The sequence below is a fragment of the Amphiprion ocellaris genome, chromosome 2 (genome assembly GCF_022539595.1).
Source record: "Amphiprion ocellaris isolate individual 3 ecotype Okinawa chromosome 2, ASM2253959v1, whole genome shotgun sequence".
Classification (NCBI taxonomy): Eukaryota; Metazoa; Chordata; class Actinopteri; family Pomacentridae; genus Amphiprion; species Amphiprion ocellaris.
This window is the reverse complement of record NC_072767.1, coordinates 5,591,427-5,619,277: the sequence shown is the minus strand read 5'-3', so window position 1 is coordinate 5,619,277 and position 27,851 is coordinate 5,591,427. Positions and strand designations below refer to the sequence as shown.

At 34.5% G+C, this 27,851-nt stretch overlaps 1 protein-coding gene across 1 annotated transcript; it reads left to right on the top strand.

The window, feature by feature from the left end:
• Positions 1-3,236: 3,236 nt before the first annotated feature.
• On the top strand, positions 3,237-25,997 carry cth (cystathionase (cystathionine gamma-lyase)). Its single transcript, XM_055017414.1, has 12 exons — positions 3,237-3,459; positions 11,762-11,843; positions 11,933-12,028; positions 13,095-13,204; positions 14,314-14,448; positions 14,552-14,609; positions 15,649-15,726; positions 16,471-16,623; positions 17,468-17,589; positions 19,611-19,663; positions 21,099-21,237; positions 25,788-25,997. The coding sequence occupies exons 1-12, from the start codon at positions 3,295-3,297 to the stop codon at positions 25,803-25,805; spliced, it is 1,209 nt and encodes a 402-aa protein (XP_054873389.1). The 5' UTR covers positions 3,237-3,294; the 3' UTR covers positions 25,806-25,997.
• Positions 25,998-27,851: the final 1,854 nt, after the last annotated feature.

The following is a 27,851-nucleotide window of genomic DNA, read 5'->3' as shown; positions in this document are numbered from 1 at the left end:
TATATTTTTAATATATTTTACTGTGTTATTTACTGCATTTTTTCTGTATTTTTACTACATTCTTACTGTATTTTTATTATATTTTAAGTGTTTTTTTACTAAATTTTAACTATATTTTTATTGTGTTTTTACTGTATCTTTTTAGTTTATTTTTATTGTATTTTTATTATATTTTAAGTGTTTTTTACTATATTTTAGCTGTATTTTTACTTTATTTTTACCATATTTTTTATATATTTTACTATATTTTTATTCTGTTTTTTACTATTTTTTTACTGTTATTTTTTGTATTTTTACTATATTTTTATTTTATTTTTACTGTATTTTTAATATATTTTTACTATGTTTTTACTGTATTTTTACTGTATTTTCAATTTTTTAACTACATTTTTACTACATTTTTTTATTTTATTCTATACTTTATCTAATTTAGAGCAATTTTAACTAATATGGAGCAATAGTGAATATTTTTTCTATATTATTTTTAATAGCAAACCTGATAAAATGTGCTGTAAATGATTGTTGGTTTTTATTTGTTAGATACCAAACATGTTGTCAATAAAGCAGGAACTATAATTGCTCATCTAAAATCTCTTTTCTGTGTCGTGAAAACAAGTTTTAAAGACAGAATCAGAACTTTATGAAGCTGTAGGTTCAGGTTTAGTTCACCGTTAAACAGTGATTATTATACCTATAAATACAGTAATATGGTGACAGTTGACGTCCTTTATCTTCATGTGTTTTCTCCATGAAAAAATAATTTTAGTTTAACCCTGAATCCTTAATAAATGGTTAATCTAAGTTCAGTACACATGTTTATTATATTGATTTAATGGTGTTTCACTGAGTTTGTTATTCTGACTGGACTTTGTTGTTTGTTAAAACTACAGAAATTAAATTTTATAGAAATCTGACTGTTAATACTAGTGAACTTAACTTTTTGTTTGTAATAAAATGACTAAAAATGTAAATAAACATCTAAATATCTTCATAATAACGTGTTTTAGAGACAGAATCAGGACTTTATGAAGCAGGATAATCAGGTTTTTGTTTCTTCTAACTGGATTTTGCTGCTTTTTAACTCTAAATAAATAATATTTTATGAAAAAACTGACTGTTAAACTAAGTGGACGTAACTTTTGGTGAAGCTAATTTGTGACAAAATGACTAAAAATGTAAATAAACATCCAAATGTCTTTATAATAACATGTTTAAAGATGTCAGTGTAGTTTCAGTTTTTGATCAAATTAACTTCCTGTGTTTATTTTAATTGAAGTCTTTTGCTTTAAAAAAAAAAACAACATAAAAATCTGATCATGTGAATCTGAGTGTTGATATTAGTGGACTTAACTTTTTCTTTCTAATATAAGGACTAAAAATATTAATACACATTTAAATGGACTCTGTTACTTTATAAATTTTTTTAAACTAATTTTTATTTAGTATTAAAATAGTACCTTGATCACATACAATCTGGAACACTCCTTGACAACAAAGCTCCTCAACATTTCTGGTTAACAGTTACGGTTCTTCAGAAGGGCATGAAGAACTTAAGAGATAACACCATAGGCGAAAAAAAACAAAAACAAAAAACAAAACACACCAATACACCTATGCATATATATACACATACACACACACACACACACACACACACACACACACACACGCACACACACACACACACACATATAAACAATAAATTCAAAATAAACACATAAATAAATAAAAATGCTAATACTGTGAAGGGACAGCTATCATCTTTATGATGTTCTATTCGGCCAGGTACCGAGTTAAAGGTGTCCATTTTTGTACAAAAATGTCTTTTTTCATTTGCAGTTGTGCAGTTAGTTCTTCCATTATGTTCACCTGCATGTCTCAGCATCTCAGCCCATTGTTCCACTGTAGGGGCTGGATTTCGCCGCCAAGAAACAGTTATCATTTTCCTTGCAATTAACAATAACACCCTTAAAATATACATATTGTCTCCACAGAGTAGACCTGTTGGTATAAATCCCAAAACATAGTACTCTATAAATGTTTTAAAATCAGTTTATGTGAATCTGACTTTTAATATTAGTGGACTTAACTTTTTGTTGGTAATGTAAGGACTTTTAATACACATTTAAATGTTTTTTTAAATTGGTCTCTATTGCTTTATAATGTTTCTTGTTTATTTATTTTAAATGAGTTTATGTGAATGTGATTGTTAACATTAGTGGATTTAATTTTTTCTTTATTTTTTTTTATTTTTATTCAGTTGTTTATTTTATACCTGATCATGTGAATGTGACTATTTATATTAGTGGATTTCACTTTTTCTTTCAAATATAAGCACATAAAATATTAATACACATTTAAATGTTATTTTTAACTGGACTCTGTTGCTTTATAACATTTTTTTTAATATTTTAAATTTTATTTTTTCTAAATTTGATAATATGAATGTTAATATTAGTGGACTTAACTTTTGTTTGCTTATTTATTCGCTTTGTCAATCGTAAGTGAATGTGAGTTTTAATATTAGTGGACTGAACTTTTTCTTTGTAATATAAGGACTTAAAATATTAAAATACTTTTAAATGTTTTTTTTTAAACTGGACTCTGTTGCTTGGCAACATTTTTTATTTTTTTATTTATTTTTTATTTTCTTGTATTTTTAAAAATCTGATAATGTGAGTGTTTATATAAGTGGACTGAACTTTTTTGTAATATAATGACAAAAAAATATTAATACACTTTTAAATGTTATTTTAACTGGACCCTATTGTTTTATGGCATTTTTTATTTTGTTAATATTATTTTTTAAATCATAAGTGAATGTGAGTGTTTATATTAGTGGACTGAACTTTTTTGCGATATAAGGACTTAAAATATTAATTTACATTTAAATGTTAGTTTAACTGGGCTCTATTGCTTTAGAACGTTTTTTAAAATATTTTTTTTTAAAAATGTGATAATGTGAATGTGAGTGTTATTATTGGTGGACTTAACTTTGTTTTTTTCCTTTTGATTTTATTTTTTAAATCACACATGAGCGCGTGTTAAACCGAGCGGAAGTAACTTCCTGGTGTCACACACTAACAGCCCCCGCCCCCGCCCTGACACAAACTACAGGAAACGTTGCATCATCGTCAGCGTCACACGCCCCCTCCTCCTCAGCCAATCAGTACCGCGTCCCGCTTGTTGATGAGCTCTGATTGGCCGACGGGGACAGTACACGGTCCCGTTTTAACGGCTGCCCCCTTACCGGCCCCGGTGACACGCTTCAGCTGCTCCGGTTCTGCATCAACCATGGATCAGCGGGACGAGCTCTCGGGGTTCCGAACCGCCTTCAAGTCCTTCGCCACGGAGGCCATTCACGTCGGGCAGGAACCGGAACAGTGGAAGTCCATGGCCGTGGTTCCTCCGATCTCCCTGTCCACCACCTTCAAGCAGCACGGACCGGGAAACCACGCCGTGAGTAACCGATCCCCGGTGCTGGAGGCCGGTTAGGGAGGGGGGAGACACGGGAGGCACGTGTCAAACAAAAGCGGTGAAATGATGCGTTAACGGAGTCAACCTACAGTTTGTTAGGACACAGAAACAGGGTAGAAATGAAATTAAATATGACCTCAGGTTATTTAAAAAAAAAAAAAAAAAAAAAAAAAAATATATATATATATATAGATTTTGTTTTTATTAAAACAGATTTTAAAGACAGAATCAGGATTCAGGCATTTTACATCTCAGAAAAAAGAGTTAAAATCCAACTTCATCTGAATAAAACCTGCATTAAAAACCTGGATAATTAGGGACTGAACCATTAAACTGAACTAACCTTTCATTAATACTTCTGGATCCCCTATGTGGAAGATTCATATAATTATTATGTTTCATGTATTGTTTTGCTTATCTTTCTGTAGTTTTTACCGACAGACTCTATTATATAGACAGTCAATTTTCAGTTGTTGGTTTATTTACATTTTAGATACAGAAAGATGATGGAAACTAAATACAACCCCCGGTCCAAATATCTATTTAAATTTTGATTAAATCAGATTTTAAACACGGAACCAGGATTTAGGATTTTTAAATCTCAGAAAAAAAGAGATAAAATCCAACTTTGCCGGATGGTGAAAGATGATTAATGACTGAACCATTAAACCCAACAAACCCTTAATACTTCTGGATCCTCTATGTGGAAGATTCATATTATTATTATTTTGTGCTTTAGATATTTTTTGCTTCATTTTCTCTAGTTTTTACAAACAGACTCTTTTAAATGGACCGAAGGTTTCAGTTGTTGGTTTGCAGAAGGTTTTAGACACAAAAACATGATGGAAATTAAAACAATGTCTCGGTCCAAATGTCTACTTCAATTTTTACTAAATCAGATTTTAAAGACAGAACTGTGACTTAAAACCTCTGAAACAAGATAAAATCCAACTTTACCCGACTGTAAAAGATGATTTATTGCTGAACCATTAAACCCAACAAACCCTTAATTCTTCTGGATCCTCTATGAGCAACTTTTCATATTATTATTATTTTTTGCATATTATTTTGCTTAATTTTCTATAGTTTTTTACAAACATACTTGGACGGTAAGTTTACAGTTGTTGGTTTATTTAATGTTTTAGACACAGAAACATGATGGAAATTAAACTAACTATGATCCCTGGTCTAATTATCTATTTAAATGTTTATTAAATCAGATTTTAAGGACAGAATCAGGACTTCATGAAGCAGTAGATTCAAGTTTTATTTGCTTAAACTACTCACAGTTTGTTCCTATGATATCTAACCTGAATTACTGACTTTGTAGTGAACCTTATGAATGAATATGTTGACGGTGGATGTCCTTGTTTTAGCTCTAGTCTAACAGAAAGTGTCTTTAGTTCAGCATCACTTCATTACTTCCTGTTAAAACCGAATTATTTATTAATCTGAGTCACGTCACTGTTATTTAAACAGAACACAGAAGAGTTTAGGCTGAAAAATAAGACTGAATTCACCTAAAGAGCTTAAATATTGAGCTCATGACCCGACACTTTTATTTCTAGTTTGAGTGATTTAAATATTACAGTTAAAATGAGACAAAAATGATATAAAATCCAACTTTACTTGACTGTAATAAACATTTAGACGGAGACTCTACAGGGTTAGTGATTATTAATTTCTCAGTCTACAGAAATCTGCATGAAAATCCAACAAATCCAAAGTTTCTCTAGATTAAATATGAGCAAACTTTAATTATATTTTTGTGTTTTATATATTTAGGCTTTATTTTCTATTATTTTTATAAATAAACTCTATTATATGGACTGTTCATTAATTTAGTTGTTGGTTTCTGGAATATTTTGGAATCAGAAACCTGTTGATAATCCAGCAGAACATATGATCTCCCATCAAAATGTCTTCATAATATATTTTATGTGTTATTAAAACATATTTAAAAACAGAATCTGGACTCTGAAGTGGTTTAGATTCAGTTTTTGATCAGATATGACTGAACCCTGAACAGTTTGCTGCTGTTATCTCCATAAATAAATATGATGACAGTTATTATCCATGTTTTACAGCCTTGTTTTTGTATATATTTGACTTTTTAGCATCATGTTTTCTACAAACAAACCAGAGGAAATGGAATGTAAATGATTAAGTTGTTGGTTTTTATTGGTTTGTGAATATTTTAAACACAGAAACCTGTTGTCTATGAAGCTGCATATGCTCCTATTATATCTATAAATACATGTCATGACAGTAAACAGACTTTTTGGACCATTTTCTGAAAAGAAAAAAATGACAAAACTAAACTTTAGCTCTAAACAAACAGGCTGATTCACTGGTTATAACTAAACAGAGACTTTCCAGAGTCAAAGACATGTTGGAACGTCTGATCAGGCAGATGTAACCTCATGATAATTTAATATTATGTAACATAATAGCTGGGTGTTTTATTGTTATATATCAAACCGACCATCCCCCACAGCTGTTTCTGCTGTAACAGGTTTATTTTTTGAACCTCCCTCTGTGTGGTAAGTTCCTGAAACCTTGTGATAGGAAAACACAAACCAGCCTGTCTGGTGTTTTTTCTGCTTGCTGTCGTGTTCTCTGATAGTTCAGTCGACGTTTTATTTACCCGCCACTTGTTTCTGTCAATGATTATCTGCTGGGTTCCTCACAAATTTCAGATTATAAGTCTGTAACATACAGTGACCTTCTAGACGAGATCTCTCAGGTTCAAACTGTCTCTACGTTCCTCACGAAACTACATTATTGAAGCAAGTTCTCTAACCCAGAAACACCCAAACCTCATCACAGTTTGTTCTTGCTCTTTAGATAAAGTTTAGTCGACTTCACAGGAGCTTCTGTGGCAACCAGTAATGTCAGATTTAACTGAAAAGTTGCACTTCACTGATTGAAAATGTAATAAAACACAAGAATGCAACAAAAGCTCATTGCTATCTCTTTGAAACAGATGATTTTATGCTTCTGTTCTGTCCATTTTTAGTCCAAACATCTACATTTTGTGATTTAACAGTTTAATAATGTTGATTTGGAGTGAAAGAATCACACAACTGCACATGAGCAGAAACTTAGACAAGATGCTTTAGTCTTTAGTCTTATCGAGTCTGTAATAAACTGCATCTTTGGTAAACCGGCGTGTTCAAAGCATATTATGGTTTTATGCAGCAATACAGATGTTATCAGGGCCATGGAGGTCGTCTGCTGCTGGTTAGCCTGGTTTATGTAATACACTCTAAAGATCAGAACAAAAACAGGAAATATATTTAAAGGTTAGAGTCATTTTGGACCTTTTTATCTTGTATTGGACAATTGTTGAGTCATTTTGAGCAGGTTTCAAGTCAATAACTGGAACCATGGCAAATTTGGTTGATATTGGAGGCCATTTAATGATCACAAATCAGAAAAACTGTGTAAAAAAAGTTTGTGTAATGAGGATCCAGAGCTCCAGATGAGATAAGTTTCTGAGCAGCAGTGGAGAAGTTCAGGTGATTCTTTCCTGAACCTTCATGTTCACTCTCCAAACCACAGATTCACTACAAAACCCGTAAATATGGATCCATCCAGCACTTACAAGAACTTTCTAGAGCCACAGCGCCAGCCTGGTTGGAACATTTTCCATTTTTAAGGACCTATAATTATCCACTTATATGAATTTTGAGTCTTTTGGACATCTTATGTTGGACAGTTGTTGCGTCATTTTGAGCAGGTTTCAAGTGAATACAGTAAAAACCTGGAACCATGGCACAGTCAACTGATATTAGAGGCCATTTAATAATTGCAGAACAGGAAAATGCATTCAAAATCTTGCACTTTTTCCTTTTACATTTTCAAGCACCAATAATTAGTAATTGCAAAACAATCAGACGACTCTTTCCTGAACCTTCATGTTCACCCTCCAAACCACAGATTTACTACAAAACCAGTAAATATGGATCCATCCATGCATATAAACACTAACAGGAACTTTCTGGTTCCACAGCACCAGCCTGGTCAGAGCATTTTCCAATTTTTTCAGGTACAATAGTTATTCATTTTTGGCATGTTGTGGAGAATTTTGAGCCATTTGGACCATTTCTATCTTATGTTGGACAATTGTGAGTAGTTGTGAGCAGACTTCAAGTCAATACAGTAAAAAACTGGAACCATGGCAAAGTCAGTTGATATTCAAGGCCATTTAATGATCACAAAAACAGAAAAACAGTGTAAAAAAATAGAATTGTGCCATAAGGATCCAGATCTCCAGATGAGATAAGGTTCTGAGCAGCAGTGGAGAAGTTCAGGTGATTCTTTCCTGAACCTTCATGTTCACTTTCCAAACCAGAGATTTACTACAAAACCAGTAAATATGGATCCATCCATGTATATAAACACTTACAGGAACTTTCTGGGGCCACACTGCCAGCCTGGTTGAAACATTTTGCACTTTTTCCACTTTTAAGGACCAATAATTCTTCATTTAGATGAATTTTGAGTCTTTTTGGACAATTTCTATCTTCAGAACGTCTCCTATCAGATGTAAAGATGCACAAAGAGCTCCACAACATCCTTACAAAAGCCTCTTTAACACTGAACATCTACTTTATGATTTACAAGCTGGCCTGTTCTTACATGCATGTTGTGTGATTTTCACGCCTTTAATTAATACCTAGCATTACAGTTTAGCTTCTATGATTGTATGTTTCAGCGTACCTATTAGATACACTGTAATTAGAATGACTTGAATGGACAGTAGACTATAAATCCCACAGACTCACTGACATCGACATACATGAGTCAGAAATGTTTGCACTACCTGATTATAAAGGATAAAGTGTCATTTTATTTGCAACAACACTGTTACGCTGATATGAGACACTTTATGAAGCAAAATCACACAATATTTATCGACTGTCTTTGTGCAGGTGTCGTATATTTGATTTAATATGAGGATAACATGATAGGATTCAGGCCAGAGTCACTTTTATGACACATTTTGTAAATATTACGGAGCTTTATTACCTTTTTAATGAATGAAGGGGAAATTCTGCCCCTTCCTGAGTAAATAATTACGTAACTGGGAGCTACAGTAGCTGTTTTGTCTGACGGTTTTTCACATATAAAAAAATAAACCATGATACTTGGTTGTGTTGTGAAAGCACGTTGGTCAGTGGGTGTCTTTCCAGACTGCCTCAGATTTCTTTCATAGTTTTCTTATTTGTTAAGTTATGGAACATATTTTGGCTGAATTTTGAGGATTTCATGTTTCAGACCTGGATTTTTTTGTATTTTCATCCTTAAAACATCTTACCTGAGGCCATGTTAAGGGTTGAATTTTCCCAGAAATGGAACTTTCATGTATCTCTATAGAAACATTCAGTAAAACCAGCCTCTTATGTAGTTAAATTTCCTCATGAATCAGGATGAAGCAGCTTGTAACTCTGAACATCTACCACCAACATCTAGACCTCTATGAACTCCAACATCTAGACCTCTATGAACATCTAGACCTCTATGAACATCTAGACCTCTATGAACATCTAGACCTCTATGAACATCTAGACCTCTATGATCATCTAGACCTCTATGAACACCAACATCTAGACCTCTGTGAACATCTAGACCTCTATGAACATCTAGACCTCTATGAACATCTAGACCTCTATGAACATCTAGACCTCTATGATCATCTAGACCTCTATGAACACCAACATCTAGACCTCTATGAACAGCTAGACCTCTATGAACACCAACATCTAGACCTCTATGAACATCTAGACCTCTATGAACATCTAGACCTCTATAAACACCAACATCTAGATCTCTATGAACATCTAGACCTCTATGAACACCAACATCTAGACCTCTATGAACATCTAGACCTCTATAAACTCCAGGTTCTGATTCCTACCAATGACTCCACATCGACATTTAGTCTGAACATCTAAAAACTGGAACCTTGTCTGGTCAAACTTTAACCCATCAGATTCTACTGATGTTAGAGCCTCAACAGTTGGAGAAATTTCGACCAAAGACTGTATTTTAGTAGACATATGGATCTATCCATAGATATATACTTACAGGAACTTTATGGAGACACTAGACCAGCCTGGATTGGACATTTGGTGCTTTCTTTCCATGTTTAAGGACTAATAATTGTTGAGTATTGTCATTTTGGACAATGTTGAATCATGTTAGTAACAGTTAAAGTCATTTTAGTTCATGGTTTGTGGTCAAATACACATCTAAAAAAGTCTCAGCAGGTAAAGCTGCAATTCCTTACTAAAACATATTATTAAACCAAGCTTGCCAACCCAGCAACTCACAGCTTTGACAAGTTTACTCTCGTTTGAGTGCCTTATTTAACCTGCCACCTGCCTGTTTTGTCATAATCAGGTCTTACAACACATGAAGGAGGTTCGAGTTCCTATCTTTGAACCAGTCAATGATTGATTAGAAACCAAACAGAGTCCTGTAGTTGAAGGGCAGCAGGTCGTAGTATGAAAACAGATAACAGTAATATCAAGATAAACTCATTCACTCAAACTGTCTGTTCAGATCCACACCAGATGCATTATAGTTGTTGATAGCAGCAGGTTGTTTGTCTGAACCAGTTTAATGACCTGTTCTTGGAAATGCAGAGCAAAGCAACTTCCTAACTTGTCCTGATTAAAGTTGTGCAATAAATCTCCATTCACACAGAACCTGATGTAATCTGTTCAGACTGCTGGGTTTTATCTAATATTCTCACACCAGCAGCAAGAAACGGTATGTTTGTCTGCAGGCCTCACAGGTTTAACTCATCGAGCATTCCTGTGTTGATTAAAACCAGAACTCAAGTTTTCTCTCACTAGAACATCTCATTTCATTCAACAGTAGAGAGGTAAACTCTGGATGAAGTAACCAGACGCTGATGTCGACTCTCAGTGTTCAGTTTTGTTCACAAACAAACTTTATTAGCAGAAAATCCAATAAACTTGTCTGTTTGTAATTATAGGACTGAAATCTAAGAACTAAAATCTGAGGTTTAAAAAGTAGTGATCAGACCAGAATGGAGCTTTTTGTTCATCAGACTAGATGCTATAAAACACACCATCCCCGGCATCATGACGTGAAGCACGGTGGTGGCAGCATTATGATGTGAAGCACGGTGGTGGTGGCATCATGACATGAAGCACGGTGGTGGCAGCATCATGATGTGAAGCACGGTGGTGGCGGCATGATGACATGAAGCACGGTGGTGGCAGCATCATGATGTGAAGCACGGTGGTGGCGGCATGATGACATGAAGCACGGTGGTGACAGCATCATGACGTGAAGCATGGTGGTGGTAGCATCATGGTGTGAAGCACGGTGGTGGGGGTATCATGATGTGAAGCAAGGTGGTGGTAGCATCATGGTGTGAAGCACGGTGGTGGCGGCATCATGATGTGAAGCACGGTGGTGGTGGCATCATGACATGAAGCACGGTGGTGACAGCATCATGACGTGAAGCATGGTGGTGGTAGCATCATGGTGTGAAGCACGGTGGTGGCGGCATCATGACGTGAAGCACGGTGGTGGCGGCATCATGATGTAAAGCACAGTGGTGGCGGCATCATGATGTAAAGCACAGTGGTGGCGGCATCATGATGTGAAGCACGGTGGTGGTGGCATCATGACATGAAGCACGGTGGTGACAGCATCATGACGTGAAGCATGGTGGTGGTAGCATCATGTGTGAAGCACGGTGGTGGGGGTATCATGATGTGAAGCATGGTGGTGGTGGCATCATGACATGAAGCACGGTGGTGACAGCATCATGACGTGAAGCATGGTGGTGGTAGCATCATGGTGTGAAGCACGGTGGTGGTGGCATCATGACATGAAGCACGGTGGTGACAGCATCATGACGTGAAGCATGGTGGTGGTGGCATCATGACGTGAAGCACGGTGGTGGCGGCATCATGATGTGAAGTTATTTTCATTTTTTTGCTCCTGAAGGGAATCAAAATCCTGAAATGTCATCATACATGTTTCTGTTTGGACGACGTGTCTGTTAAAGGACTCGTTTAAACACGTTACATAGAGGATATTATTATAAATGTAAATAATACAGGATATTATTATAAATGTAAATACTACGGGATATTATTGTAAATGTAAATAATACAGGATATTATTATAAATGTAAATACTACAGGATATTATTGTAAAAGTAAATAATACAGGATATTATTATAAATGTTGATCTTTGGTGACTGAAATGTTCTTCAATCCTGCTTTTCTTCAGGGCTTTGAATATAGTCGCAGTGGAAACCCGACCAGGAACTGTCTGGAGAAGGCCGTGGCGGCGCTGGATGGAGCTAAGTACTGTAAGTGTTACTGATGAGGATACCTTCAACAGAATATTTCAGTTTTCAGTCCCTCTGGCAGGATGACATCCAGTTGTTTTCCGCTGCAGGTCTTGCTCTGGCCTCAGGATTAGCAGCCACGGTAACCATCACCCACATGCTGAAGGCAGGTGATGGAATCGTCTGCATGGATGACGTCTATGGAGGTAAAACACTGGAACTGAAGCAGCTATGATACTCGGTTGAGTTGTGAAAGCACGTTGGAACAGCGGGTGTCATTTCAGCCTGCCTCAGATTTCATTCACAGTTTTTTCATTTAAGTTATGGAACATATTTTGGCTGAATTTTGAGGATTTATTATGGTTTCAGACCTGGATTTTTTTTAATATATATATTTTGTATTTTCACCCTTAAAAACATATTTCCTGGAGCCATACTAAGAGTTCAATATCTCCAGAAATACAACTTTCATATATCTGTATGAAAACATTTAGTAAAATCAGTAAAATCGGCCTCTTATGTTGTTAAATCACCACATGAATCAACATGAAGCAGCTTGTAACTCTGGACGTCTACCACCAACATCTAGACCTCTATGATCATCTAGACCTCTATGAACTCCAGGTTCTGGTTCCTACCAATGAGTCCACATCAACATTTAGTTTAAACATCTAAAAACTGGAACCTTGTCTGGTCAAACTTTAAACCATCAGATTCTACTGATGTTAGAGCCTCAACAGTTGGAGAAATGTGGACCAAAGACTGTATTTTAGTAGAAATATGGATCCATCCGTACATATACACTTACAGTAAATTTTCAAGACATTTTGGACAATTTTGTGTGATTTTGGGTAACTTAAAGACATTTTTTGGCAGGTTTGAGGCCAAAATAGTAAAAAAATTCAACACATGGCAAAACTTAGCTGATATTGAGGCCTTAAAAGTCCATTTTTGGTAGGAAATATAGACTAATATACTTAAATATATATAGTAGTAGGAACTTTCTGGGGGTCTCTTCTGTTCTCAGGGGCTAATAAATAAACTTTTTTGCCTTGCTGGAGTCATTAAATCTGGAATCTATTTGGACCTGATGAAACTGTTCTGACTCTTGTCACCATACTTCATGGCTGTTAGTTTTTTTTTCTGGAGGTTTTGAACCTTGAAAACAGCTTCACAGCTCTCCAAATGCAGCCAAACTGATGCAACACCATGAAGCTTCTGCCAGTAAATGTCTCGCTTGTGAGTTTGACAGTTTCACTTCCCGATCTGCAGGAACGAACCGTTACTTCCAGAGAATCGCCGCCACCATCGGTCTGGACATCTCATTGGCTGATTGCACAAAACCAGAGAAGCTGAAGGCGGCTCTGAAGCCCAACACCAAAGTAAGTCTGGGAAACATTTAGAAGATTATAGAATAAAGTGCCATCATTGTGGTTCAGTGAGTCTTTATCTTTTCCAGTGTTTATTAAACACATATCCTGCACCTGTTTGACAACCAGGTGTGTCCTCTAGAGTCACTGTGATTCAGCACTTTATAGATCATTCCAGACCTGGAGGACATTTTCCATCCAATAATCCCCGTATTAAACCCTAAAACATCAGTAGTTGTGTAAATGTTCTTGTCCTGAGACCAAATCTATAAAAACTAGGAGAAAAGAATGTTTAAAATATTTTAAATACCAAATAAATCTAAAATGCCATTTTTCTCTTGTCCCACCCCCCTGATGACCAAACCGAATCTCTAATAAAACAGTTAGAATCTAATTTAAATCTACTTTTTCTGGTTTTAGTTTTTCATTCATGTCTCTAACTGTGGGAAGATTTTTAGTCAACAATTTTAAATAATAATTATTATACATGGAATGTTTCCCACAACATGTTAGCAGAACCTGTTGATTGTGTTTTTGTCGTTTTGTGTCTCGTTTTTGTCTTTTATATCTTGTTTTTTTTGTTTTGTGTTTTGTTTTCGTCATTTTGTGTCTTGTATTTGTCGATTTCTCTTGTCATTTTCTGTCTTGTTTTTGTCTTTTATGTCTCATTTTTGTCATTTTGTGTTTTGTTTTTGTTTTCTGTCTTATTTTTTTTGTTTTGTGTCTCGCTTTTGTCGTTTACTGTCTTGTTTTTGTCATTACGTGTCTCGTTTTTGTCATTTACTGTCTTGTTTTTGTTGTTTTCTGTCTCGTTTTTGTCATTTACTGTCTCGTTTTTGTCATTTTATATCTTGTTTTTGTCTTTCATGTCTCGTTTTTGTCGTTTTGTGTCTTACTTTTGTCGTTTTGTGTCTTGTTTTTGTCGTTTGTGTCAAACATTTTGAAGCCTAAATGGCCTCCAGTTCTGGAATGACCCGTTTATGTTAAACGCAGCGTTAGAGGAGTGTCTGCGTTGTGTTTGACTCCTCTGTCCCTCACCCTACCAGCATCAGATTCAAGTCGTCCTCGTGTTTGACTCGTCAACCTGCCGCTGAGCCTAAATGACTGTTTCCTTCCTGCAGCTGGTCTGGATCGAGACGCCCACCAACCCGACCATGAAGGTGGTGGACATCAAGGCCTGCTCCGATCTGGTGCATGAACATGACAAGGACATCGTGGTGGTGGTGGACAACACCTTCATGTCGGCATACTTCCAGGTTTCACGGCCTCTTGACTCTGAAGCAGCGGTTTGGTGGTTTCCTGCTATCAGACTGGGCTCATGTGGAAATGATTAACTCGTGTTTGTTTTCTACCCCTTAGCGCCCCCTGGCTTTAGGAGCTGATATCTGCATGTATTCAGCCACCAAATACATGAACGGTAGGAGATGCATGTCCTCTTGGTTTCTTAACATCATATTTTCATTCTAATCCAACACTAGAGTACATTAGTGGCTTTAATAATACAATCTAACTGATTACAACAGGTTCTCCAGGTCACTGCCTCATGTTCAAAGCTAAAGCAGTGGTTGGAAGACCAAAAAAATGCAATTTAAAGTATTAAAGATGATATGAACAGAATTTGTCACAATAAATACTGTTTGGTCGACTATCTTAGATCATTCCAGAACTGGAGGACTTCAAAATGTTTGAAAAATCAACCTTCTGTTTTCCAGTTTTCTGCTCCATATTGATCAATAATTGGTAAACAACAAAAACAAGACACAAAACGACAAAAACAAGACACAAAGCGACAAAAACAAGACATAAAACGACCAAGGCAAGACATAAAAGACAGAAACGTCATCAAAAGGTTCTGCTAACATGTTGTGGGAAACATTCCATGTATAATAATTATTATTTAAAATATTATGTTGATTAAAAAATGTTCCCACAGTTACAGAGACATGAATGAAAAAATAAAACCAGAAAAACTAGATTTAAATTAGATTCTAACTGTTTTATTAGAGATTCAGTTTGGTCATCGGGGGGAGGACAAGAGAAAAATGGCATTTTAGGGGAACTCCAGATTTATTTGGTATTTAAAATATTTGAAACATTCTTTTCTCCTAGTTTTTATAGATTTGGTCTCAGGACAAGAACATTTACACAACTACTGCATGTTTTAGGGTTTAATACGTGGATTATTGGATGGAAATGTCCTCCAGGTCTGGAATGATCATTTACTCTATTACTATTTCAACATTTACTGCAGAATAATGTCAAAAAAGATCAAATCTAAATCAAAAAGCTTCACTTCAGGACTTCATTCTACAACTAAAGTGTCTAATTTTATGATCAACCTGCCAGATTTTGTTCCTCCAGTAGAGACCAGAGACACACAATAAATAAATGATCCACTTTCTGCTCTAGCTGCTCATAATTTATCATTTTCTTTCTTCCTATGATTTATTCTGCAGGACACAGCGACGTGGTGATGGGTCTGGTCTCCATGAACAGAGAAGATCTGCATGAACGACTCAAGTTTCTGCAAAACGGTGAGAAAAAGTCAAAGTTTCAGGCTCTTTAAATTGGTTTCTTCTAAGTTTCAGGCTTTTTAAATTGGTTTCTTATGTGTTTCAGCCTCTTAAAATTGGTTTCTTCTAAGTTTCAGTCTCTTTAAAATGCTTTCTTATATGTTTAAGGCTTTTTAAATTGGTTTGTTGAATGTTTCAGGCTCTTTATAGTGGGTTCTTCTAAGTTTCAGGCTCTTTAAATTGGTTTCTTCTAAGTTTCAGGCTCTTTAAATTGGTTTCTTGTATGTTTCAGACTCTTAAAATTGGTTTCTTCTAAGTGTAAGGCTCTTTAAATTGGTTTGTTGAATGTTTCAGCCTGTTTAAATTAGTTTTTTGTCTTTTTCAGCCTCTTTATAGTGGTTTCTTCTAAGTTTCAGCCTCTTTAAATTGGTTTCTTCTAAGTTTCAGCCTCTTTAAATTGGTTTCTTCTAAGTTTCAGGCTCTTTAAATTGGTTTCTTGTATGTTTCGGCCTCTTAAAATTGGTTTCTTGTATGTTTCAGCCTCTCTAAACTGGTTTCCAGTACATTTCAGCTGTTGTTTACTGGTCTCTCTGCCAGTACTTGGTGAAGCAGTTATTTGACCTTAATTCTCTCATTAAAGAACCAAATCTGTTGCTGAGGCCAAAGTTCTGAACCAGTTTAAACCTTTCCAGACGGATCTGCTGGTTGTGTGTTGGCAGGTTGTGTTGGTGAGCTCTTTGTGTTGTTTTTGCCGTCTCGTTTCAGCTCTCGGAGGCGTTCCGTCGCCCTTCGACTGCTTCCTGGTGAACCGAGGCCTGAAGACACTTCACCTCCGGATGGAGCGCCACTTCAAGAACGCCATGGCTGCTGCCAAGTTCCTGGAGGCCGACCCCCGGGTGGAGCGAGTCATCTTCCCAGGTTATTGAGTTCGTAGAAAAGTGTTGTTGAGACACGTCTCCATTCCAGACAAACCCCTCAGGTTATTGTTTAGCTTCATGCTGTGTGAATGACTGACACAGATACTGTTTTACACGTTGTTTAGAGTCGGTTATGTAAGGTTAAGACGTAAAATAAGTGACTGCAGAACTATTCCCTCCCTTAAAGTGATCCATCTGATTGAACTCAGAGCACCCAGTTGGTTCTAGAAGTCCTTAATGGATGATCTGAGGTCAGTGATTGAAGGATAAAGACTCCTGGATCTGAAGGTCCAGTCTCTGGTCAATCAAAACTCCTGGACAGAACTACACCATGAAGACTGAAGAACCAAGAAACTCTGAAAAAGGTTGTTGAAAAGCATCAGTCAGGACGATACAAGAACATTTGAAGTTCCTGAAGATCTCCTGGAGTCCAGTTAAATCCATCATTAAGAAATAGAAGGAAGATGGAACATGAATGAATCTGACTGGAGCAGGACGTCCTCAAAACCTGAGAGACTAGAGAGGGAGGCCACCAAGACTCCTATGACTCCTCTGAAGGAGAAAGAGACTAGAGAGGGAGGCCACCAAGACTCCTATGACTCCTCTGAAGGAGTTCCAGCTTCAGACTGTTCATCCAACAACTGTTGTCTGTTCTTCACCAGTCAAAGCTTTATGGAGACAGAGAAAGACTCTGATGGAAAAAGCTCCAATTAAATCTGGACTAGAGTTCACCAGAAGACATGTGTTTTCTGTATAGAACTGCTCCACACCCTCTATTGTCTGCAGCTGTCCAGGATTTATTCCACTCTACCAACACGTTTTTCCTGTTCTTCATGTCTTTGCAGGTCTGCCGTCTCACCCTCAGCATGATGTGATGAAGAAGCAGTGCACCGGCTGTCCAGGGATGATCACCTTCTACATTAAAGGGAAGCTGGAACACGCTAGCGCCTTCCTCAGCAACCTCAAAGTAAAAACCTCCTCTAACCTGGTCTGTTCTTCACTAGTGGTGCTTCTGGAGGCTGCAGAGGAGATTAGAGATCAGATTCCAACAATAAGGAACAAAAACTCCTCAACAACAAAGTCCCAGTTCTAGTTTAATACGTTTGGATCCGTCTGGTAGAAGAACTCAGGTCCAGATATTAAATAATAAGAAATATTTCACACACAGTTTAACACGTGTTCCTTTAAATGTCCTGCAGCTGTACTTTATTTTACTGCATTTTTACAGCATTAAAGCTGTTATTTAGACTGGATTTCAGCACTCTACAGTAAAACAGGTTTTCTGTTTAGTACTGTATGTAGACTTCCAAATAATATACTGAGTTTATTAACATTTAGTATAGCTGCTTGTAAATTACACATTTTTAATGCAAAATCACCACAAAAAGACTCAAAATCACCACAAAATGACTCAGAATCACCACAAAAAGACACAAAATCACCACAAAAAGATGCAAAATCACCACAAAAAGACGCAAAATCACCACAATAAGACTCAAAATTCTCACAAAGACCCAAATTCCCACAAAAAGACTCAAAACCACCACAAAATGACACAAAATTACCACAAAAAGACTCAAAATCACCACAAAATGATGCAAAATCAACACAAAGATGCAAAATCACTACAAAAAGACTCAAAATCACCACAAAATGATGCAAAATTACCACAAAAAGACAAAATCACCACAAAAAGATGCAAAATTACTACGAAAAGACACAAAATCACCACAAAAAGACTCAAAATCACCACAAAATGATGTAAAATCAACACAAAATTACCCAAAATTACTACAAAATGATGCTAAATCAATGCAAAGATGCAAAATCACCAGAAAAAGACTAAAAATCACCACAAAAAGACTCAAAATCACCATAAAAAGACTCTAAATTACCACAAACAGATGCAAAATCACAACAAAGACTCAAAATCACCACAAAAAGACTAAAAATTACCACAAAATGATATAAAATTACCACAAAAAGATGCAAAATCACAACAAAAAGACTCAGAATCACCACAAAAAGATATAAAATTACCACAAAGACGCAAATCACCACAAAATGACTCAAAATCACCACAAAAAGGTGCAAAACCACTACAAAATGATGCAAAATCACCACAAAAGGCTCATAATCACCACAAAGACTCAGAATTACCACAAAGACTCAGAATTACCACAAAATGACGTAAAATCACCACAAAAAGATGCAAAATCACCATGAAAAGACTCAAAAGTAGTCTTTTTATGGTGATTTTTGAGTTTTTTTTGTAGTGATTTTCGCATCTTTTAGTGACACTTTTGTGTCTTTTTGTGGCATTAGTTTTGGATTTAAAAAAAATATTTTAAAGCAGCAATACCTGAATATTTTAAATATATTGAATATATTTTAGAAACCAAGGAAAATAATTTAAATTAATACAAAAACAGAGTCTTTTTCAGAGCATCAGTGTAGTAATATTCTATTATTAGCTGCTCAAATCCAGTTGAAACTCTGAACAGAACTTTGTGAGCTGTTTGGTGACAAAAAAAATGTTAAATTACCACCATCATTTTTGTTTGTGGCTCCAAAAAAGCATCAGATTTTATTGTTTTTGATTATATTTTAGAAAAGCTGAACACAATTTGATGCATTTTTTTCAGTAATTTTTTACAAAATAAGAAAAGATGCAGCAAAGATGATGTTAGTAATCAATAATTCAATAAATGACATCAAGTTATAGTCAAAAGATGCATAGTTTTGTGATATTAGAAGCATTTTCTTGAATAAACACCATTTATTCTTGTTTCAGATTGATTTAGTCACTTTTTATGATCAAACTGATTTTGTTTTGTTTATTCATGTCTCATTATTGACGTGGAGCCGCATGTTGTAGCTTCTGTATCATTTGCATCTTCAGTTTGAATTCCTGTCACTAATTTCTGTGCTCATTATTTCTATTTAAATGCTGCGCTGCTTTATTTACTGTTTTCTGTTGTTTTCCAGATGTTTGCGATCGCTGAGAGTCTCGGTGGATACGAGAGTTTAGCAGAACATCCGTAAGTATCAGAGTTTTAGAAATCAGTGGCACAGTGTTGATTTTTTGTTTTGCAGCTTTAATAGAACAGATTTTAATTTCATTTAGTTCAGGGGTGTCCAACCTGAGGCCCACGGGCCAAAAGCGGTCCTCCAGAGGGTCCAATCCGGTCCTCAAAGTGTAAAAAATTCCAGAGAAGACATTAACTGCAGATTGTAAATTAGTAAAACTATGAATTTAAAATAATTTCTAGACCATGACAAGTTGTTTAGATCAGAAAGTAAAATACTAGATTGTTCATTGCTCTTTTGTCATTTTGTGTCTCATTTTTGTAATATTTTGTCTGGTTTTTGTCATTTTTTTGTCTGACTTTTGTCGTTTTGTGTTTCCTTTTCATCTCACTTGTGTTTTTTGTCTTATATTTGTTATTTTGTCTTTTGCATTATTTGTTGTTTTGTGTCCCATTTTTGTAATATTTTTGTCTTGTTTTTGTTGTTTTTTGTCTGACTGGATGTTTGTCTCATATTTTTGTCGTTTTGTTTCTCGCTTTTGTCATTTTTGTCTCATTTGTGTTTTTCTAACTTTTTTGTAAAATTTTTTTGTCTCTTTTTGGTTTTGTTTTGCCTTACGTTTTTGTCGTTTTGTGTCTCATTTTTGTTATATTTTGTCTTATTTTTGTTTGACTTTTTTGTCTGAATTTGTCTGAATTTGTCATTTTTGTTGTTTTGTGTTTCATTTTTGTCTCACTTGTGTTTTTTTGTCTATCTTTTTGTCATTTTATTCCTTTTTTTGTCAATTTCTGTCTAATTTTGTCCATTTTTTGTCGCTTTTCTAACTTTTTTTGTCTAATTTTTTGTCTCTTTTTCTTTGGTTTGTGTCATTTGTCTCATTTTTTTCATTTTATGTTTAATTTTTGTAATGTTTTATCTTGTTTTTTTTTTTTTTTTTTCTTTTTTTTGTCTGATTTTGTGGTGTTGATCCTCCAGTAAATCCTCTATGGTTCAGTTCCAGATCACTAAATGTTGTGTTTCTTTGTCGACACACTGTGATCTGGAAGTTGTAATGTGGAAATGTTAAACTGAGGCTTAATGTTGATGAAACTGAATTTATTTTTCTTCATACATTTCAGGTTGTCCATGATGTTTAGTAAAAAGATAATTCGTTAAATGTGAACATTTTTGCACTAAAACAAAGGAGCCATTAGGAGTTGTGGTTATTTAGAGGTTTTTATGCTGTGGTTTTACTGGTTTTACTGGAGATCAGACTGGACTGGATGAAGCTGAACTAAAGTGAGTCTGACTCCCCTGGTTTAGCTCCAACCTGAACTGTAATTCACCATACGTCACCACCAGGGGGCAGCAGAGATCAGGAGGAGACCAGGCTCTTTCTGACTGACTGATTGAGACGTTTTATTTCCGTTCTGAAGTCTCTGCTGTGGTGTTTTTGTCTCCTTTCAGGGCCATTATGACTCATGCATCGGTGCCAGAGAACGAGAGGAAAGTTCTGGGCATCAGCGACACTCTGATCCGCCTCTCCATAGGTCTGGAGGACGAAGCCGACATCATCGAAGATCTGGACCAGGCGCTCTCTGCTGCTGTGAGTATCAGCATCACTGGAGGGTTCTTATCGGATAGAATCAGGTCTGAAAGGTTCCGGGAGGCTGAGAGTCCAGTCTGCTGTCTCAACAGAGATAAGAAGAAGCTTTAATTAATTCATTCACAAGCTGAACTTTAGTCGAGGTCGAATTAAGAATTAGATGCGGTTCATTTCAGCCACATGAGTGGATTTAGGCTATTAGAGGATTCTGGTTTCAACTGGAGATTAAAATGATCCTTCCATTGTCTACAATAGTTCTGACCAACCACTGACCAATATGCTGATATGAGTCTTAGTTTACCCAGAATGACCTTTTAAAGTTTCCTCCAGCCTCATATCATCAAACTCCCACCTCTGTTCTTCACTGTCAGGACTATGGATTCACTGTGGTAGTGTGGTAGTCCTGGTTTAGAATAGACACAAAACTATCCCAAAAAACACAAAACTACCCCCAAAAAACACAAAACTACCCCCCAAAAAACCACAAAACTACCCCAAAAAACCCACAAAACTACCCCCATAAAACAGAAAACTACTCCCAAAAAACACAAAATTACCCCCATAAACACAAAACTACCCCCAAAAAACACAAATTTGCCCCCATAAAACACAAAAGTACCCCCAAAAAACACAAAAATATGCAAAAAAACCACAAAACTATCCCCAAAAAACCACAAAACTGCCTCAAAATTGTTCAATAAAACACAAAACCTGTACAAAATGATGCAGAGTTGTCAGAAGTGGCTTGAAACTGGTGCAAAATGACTCAAAATTGTCTAGAATGTCAATAATGGATAATTATTGGTCCCAGAAAATGGAAAACGGTTCACAATCTCCAATCCAGGCTGGTCTAGTGTCTCTATAAAGTTCCTGTAAGTGTATATCTATGGATGGATCCATATTTCTACTATTTTGACATGAAACCTGTCACAAATGATACAATAATTGTCCAAAATGATGCCAAAATAGTTCAAAATGGCTCAAAATTTGTCCACAATGACTCAAAATTGACAAAAATTACAAAAATTAATAATAATTGGGCTTTGAAAATGGGGGAAAAGTGCAAATCTTTAATACAACTGACTCACAATATCTTAAGGTAAGATAAAGTTTGTCAAAAAAAGTGACTCAAAATTGTCCATCACCACAGAAAAATGTCCAAAATGTCAATAATTCATATTTTTGACCCTCTAAAATGGAAGGAAAATGCAAAATGTCCAATCCATGCTGGTCTGGTGTCTCCATAAAGTTCCTGTAAGTGTATATCTTTGGATGGATCCATATTTCTACTAAAATACAGTCTTTGGTCCACATTTCTCCAACTGTTGAGGCTCTAACATCAGTAGAATCTGATGTGTTAAAGTTTGACCAGACAAGGTTCCAGTTTTTAGATGTTCAGACTAAATGTTGATGTTGACTCATCGGTAGGAACCAGAACCTGGAGTTCATAGAGGTCTAGATGTTCATAGAGGTCTAGATGTTGGTGTTCATAGAGGTCTAGACGTTGGTGTTCATAGAGGTCTAGATGTTGGTGTTCATGGAGGTCTAGATGTTGGTGTTCATGGAGGTCTAGATGTTGGTGTTCATGGAGGTCTAGATGTTGGTGTTCATAGAGGTCTAGATGTTGGTGTTCATGGAGGTTTACTCAAGAGAACTTAAACGTCACACAGATTTAAATGAATGTTTGAAATGTAAAAGTTTAGACCCATGCCTGTGATCAAGTCGTGTTTGAGACTTTTTAGAACATATTCAACTTTGAAGAACATTTTCATCACTTCACTGAAACTCATCCTCTGGTTAAAAACACATGAAGTGGATTTATTTATCAGCTTTCATTCCTTTTCCTCACTGTGGAGAACCTTCAGAACCAACAGATGTTCTTCAGAGGTTCCCAGAATCCTTTGAGTTCCTGTTCAGGTTCTTCTGAGCTTCTAGAACCTCCAACTCTGTAGAGGAACCCTGGATGTTCTCTGGTTCAGGAGCATTTTAGAACCTCCATCTCGTCTAGAATCCGTCTGGTTCCAGTTCGTTGAGGTTCTGTCCCGTTAGAGGTGAATTATTGGAGCTCTGTGTGGATGTTCTGGATGATTCGCTGCTGATTCCTCCTGAACCTCCTGAGACCTACTGACGACCAGCTGCAGCAAATGGAAACTAAATGCAGACTAACGAGCCTAACGAGCGTCTGCGATGCCTCCTGATTGGTCGAGGCTTTTATTGGACGTGACGACGGGTTGGATGGGTTCAGGCGGGGAAACATCCGGCCTGGTGTCCTCATCTGAGGGTTTATTTAACTTCATCAGCTGAATTCCAACCGTTTGTAGTGATGATGCTGGAAAATGCAGAAAAAATAGAATATCTGACAGAAAATGATTCAAATCTGGCAGCGAGGTGACAAAAAAAACATTAAAACTGTGAGAATAACAGAAAAATACTCCCAAAATAATGATATTTTTAGATGATTTAAATACAGTAAAACACAAATTATTCATAATAAACAAACTGTTCCTTTTATAACAACAGCAAACATCTGTCAAATAAAATGTTCTGCAGCTTTAAGTACAATATGTATTATTAATATAAAATGTAAAATAATAGACAACTATTTACAAAAATCCAGATATTTAATGTTGACATCTACGTGTAACACATAATTTAATACTTTTTTGTGATTTTATTAGATATTATAAGCAATTTAAAAAAAAAACTGAAAATCTGCAATATAACAAACATGGAAAAATGAAGAATAAATTAACAGATTTTTTTATTTAAACATTTTTTTCTCTTTCTATTTTTTCACGATCAACATGTATATAATGTATATATATACACATATGTGTGTGTGTGTGTGTGTGTGTGTGTGTGTGTGTGTGTGTGTGTGTGTGTGTGTGTGTGTGTGTGTGTGTGTGTGTGTGTGTGTGTGTGTGTGTGTGTGTGTGTGTGTGTGTGTGTGTGTGTGTGTGTGTTATTTAGGCCTGTTTGGGTTTTTTTTTTACAGTCAACATGTAAATTAATACTTTAGTTATTTTCTGTCATTTAAAACAGGGAACTTAACAATTTACATATTTATTATTTTTCAATCCATAGTATAATAAATTTTTCTGTCAAATGAGGAAAAATTCTGTAAAACTATTATTTACAGATTTCTACAGATTTAAAAACTGAAATTTTATAGTTAAATGTTGTAGAAGAGCAAATAAGTATTTATAAAAATAGATGTTTGATGATATTTAACATTATCTACAGTTTGACCCCTTTTTTATTACAGTTAACATATAAATAATAATAAATTATAACTTTTTTTCTGGGATTTTACTGGCTATTATGAGAAATAATAAAAACCTTCATAATAGTAAATTGTTAAAAACTGTTTTGTGGAAAATTATAATTTTGTTAAATATGCATAAAGTAAAAAAATGTAATTTTATGTTCAAACATTGAAAAATAGTAAATTATCATTTTTTAAAAATGCAGATTTTTGGCAGTTCTGGTCTTTTTGTTTGTTTGTTTTTAACAGTCATCATGTAAATTCAGACTTTTCTGTTTTGTATTTGTTATTTTCTATTTTCTATTTCTATTTATAATTTAACAAAACAGTGAAACTGAAACAACAGTTTGTAAAATTCTTCACTATTTTTCAGTTCTCAGTGTGATTTTCTTTCAAATACCAACAAATATCTGTAAAATAACTGTAATTTAACAAAACGGGAAACATCTTCAACATAACAGTTTAAGAATTCATTAAAAATAACAATCCTTCATATATTTTTCTTTCATAAAACAGCAGATTTCTGTAAAATAGCTGTTTTTTGCTGATTTACATCCAGTTTAATCGTGTAATTTTACTGTAAAATGTTGTAAAAGAACAAATTGTGATTTATAAAAACACTGAATCTTGATTTTATTTTGATTCAGATATTTGTTATTTTTATTATCAAATTAATGAATAATTTTTGTGATCGTCCTAAATATTAATGTCCATTTTCAGTCCTTAATATTCAGAACTTTTCTTTCAAACAACAGCAAGTATCTGTGAAATCACTGTTTACCGCTGGCTTACTTTAAATGAATGAAGTTAAGAATCATGACTTATAATAATATGAAACAGATTTATTTTTATGTTAACATTATTTGCATTTTTGGCCTGTTTTTTTTTTTTTTATTTTTATTTTAAAATGTACTATTTTTAATCTTTAATACACAGAATTTTCCTTCAAATAGCAGCAAATGTCTGTAAATTATTTAAAATGCTAAAAAAAGAGGCTATTTTCATAAAAATCCAGATTTATGATGTGGACCGTTCTGGTCTGTTTTCTTTTTCCTGTGATTTTTCTGGATTTTATCTGTAATTTAATTAAATAACGGTAATTTTTCCACCTTTTTCAGAGAGTTTTATGAACTTTTATTCTCCGTCTCGGTTCATCAGCAGCAGATTCATCAAATTCAGTTTTTCTGCTTCGATAAAATCCTCTTGTCCTTAAACCAGCTGCTGCTCTGAGGATCATTTCATGTTTTTTCTTGTTTTTGTTTTTGTTTTTTTTTTTCTTTTCCAGCATCCGAAGAAGAACTGAACGTCTCCGGTCTTCATCTGGTCTCCGGGGAGGAACCGAAGCTATGACGGATTCATCAGGGAAAATAATTCAAGTGATTTTAGAGCCTTCAGTAGAACAACTTCTTATTTATCTGCTTTTTTTTTATGTTTTCTATGTTTTTTTTGTCTGAGGATTAAAATTAAACTTGACATTTCTGCAGGAAAAAAAAAAGACTTTTTCTGAATTCTGTTGCGATAAAAATCTAAAACTGTGATCCAGACCCAGATGTTCTCCAGAGGTTCTGCTGAGAACGTCTGGTGCCATGAATTCCTGATTATAAACCAGTTTAGTTTGATCTTTATTCAGCTGAAATGAGACTTCTGGAAGCTCCACGGCTGATTTTAGTCTGGAGGAGCGGAAAAGATGAAGTTTTTTGGCTCCAGGTTCAGTTTTTATGAGACTCAGATGAACATTTTCCTGAAATAAAGAACAAAAACAGACGAAAAAAAACGGTTTTTTTTATACACAGTAAAAAATAATATGCACTGTAAAAAATAATTGCACTGTAAAAATATACTAGATTTAACCTACACTGTAAAAAATAATATACATTGTAAAGAATAACACTATAAAAATTATGCACTGTCAAAAACATACTAGATTTAATCTACACTGTAAAAATAATATACACTGTAAAACATAATTTGATCTACACTGTAAAAATAATACACACTGTAAAAGACATACCAGATTTGATATACACTGTAAAAAATAATATACACTCTAAAAAAATGCACTGTAAAAAATAATGTACACAAAATATACTGGGTGTAACCTACACTGTAAAAAATAATATACATTGTAAGAAATAACACTGTAAAAAATAATATGCACTATAAAAAACACACTAGATTTAACCTACATTGTAAAATAATATGCACTGTAAAAAACATACTAAATTTGATTTACACTGTAAAAATACACACTGTAAGACATACCAGATTTGATATACACTGTAAAAAATAATATACACTGTAAAAAAAATGCACTGTAAAAATAATATACACTTAAAAATATACTGGGTGTAATCTGCACTGTAATAAATACATTGGTTTTAATATACACTATAAAAATAAACTGGATTTAATTTATGTTGTAAAAAATAATATACACAGTAAAAAATATACTGGGTGTAATCTGCACTGTAAAAAATATACACTGTAAAAAATAATACACTAAAAATATACTGGTGTACTCTGCACTGTAAAAAATAAATTGGTTTTATGCTACACTGTAAAAATAGACTGGATTTAATCTATGCTGTAAAAACACTGTAAAAAATAATTACACTGTCAAAAATAATATACACCATAAATAATATACTGGGTGAAATCTCCACTGTAAAAAAAATAATATACACTAAAAAAACAATATACATTGTAAAAGTAATATACACTGTAAAAAAACATACTGGCTATCATCTACAATGTAAAGAAAAACAAATACAGACTGGATTTCATCTGCACTATAAAAAATTAATAGCCTTGATTTAATCCACACTAAAAATGTATTGGATTTAATCTGCATTGTAAAATAATCTACAATGTAAAAAAAACTATACTGTAAAAAATACTGGATCTAATCTGTACTGTAAAATAATTAACACTAAAAAACATTTGATATAATCTGCACTGTAAAAAATAATACTAAAAAATACTGGATATAATCTGCACTATAAAAATATACTGAATTTAATCTACACTATACAATATTGTGTATTTACACTGTAAAAAATCACTGGATTTTATCTACACTGTAAAAAATAAATACATGTGATTTAATCTACATTGTAAAAAATAGACTGGATGTAGTCTACACTGTAAAAATTTAAAACAATCAGGCAGGATTTAATCTGCACTGTAAAAATAATCTACACTAAAAATAGACTGGATTTAATCTACATTGTAAAAATGCTGGATTAAGTCTACACTGTAAAAAAATAAACAGACTAGATTGAAGCTGCACTGTAGAAAATATACTGGATTTAATCTATACAGTAAAAATATACTGGATTGAATCTACACT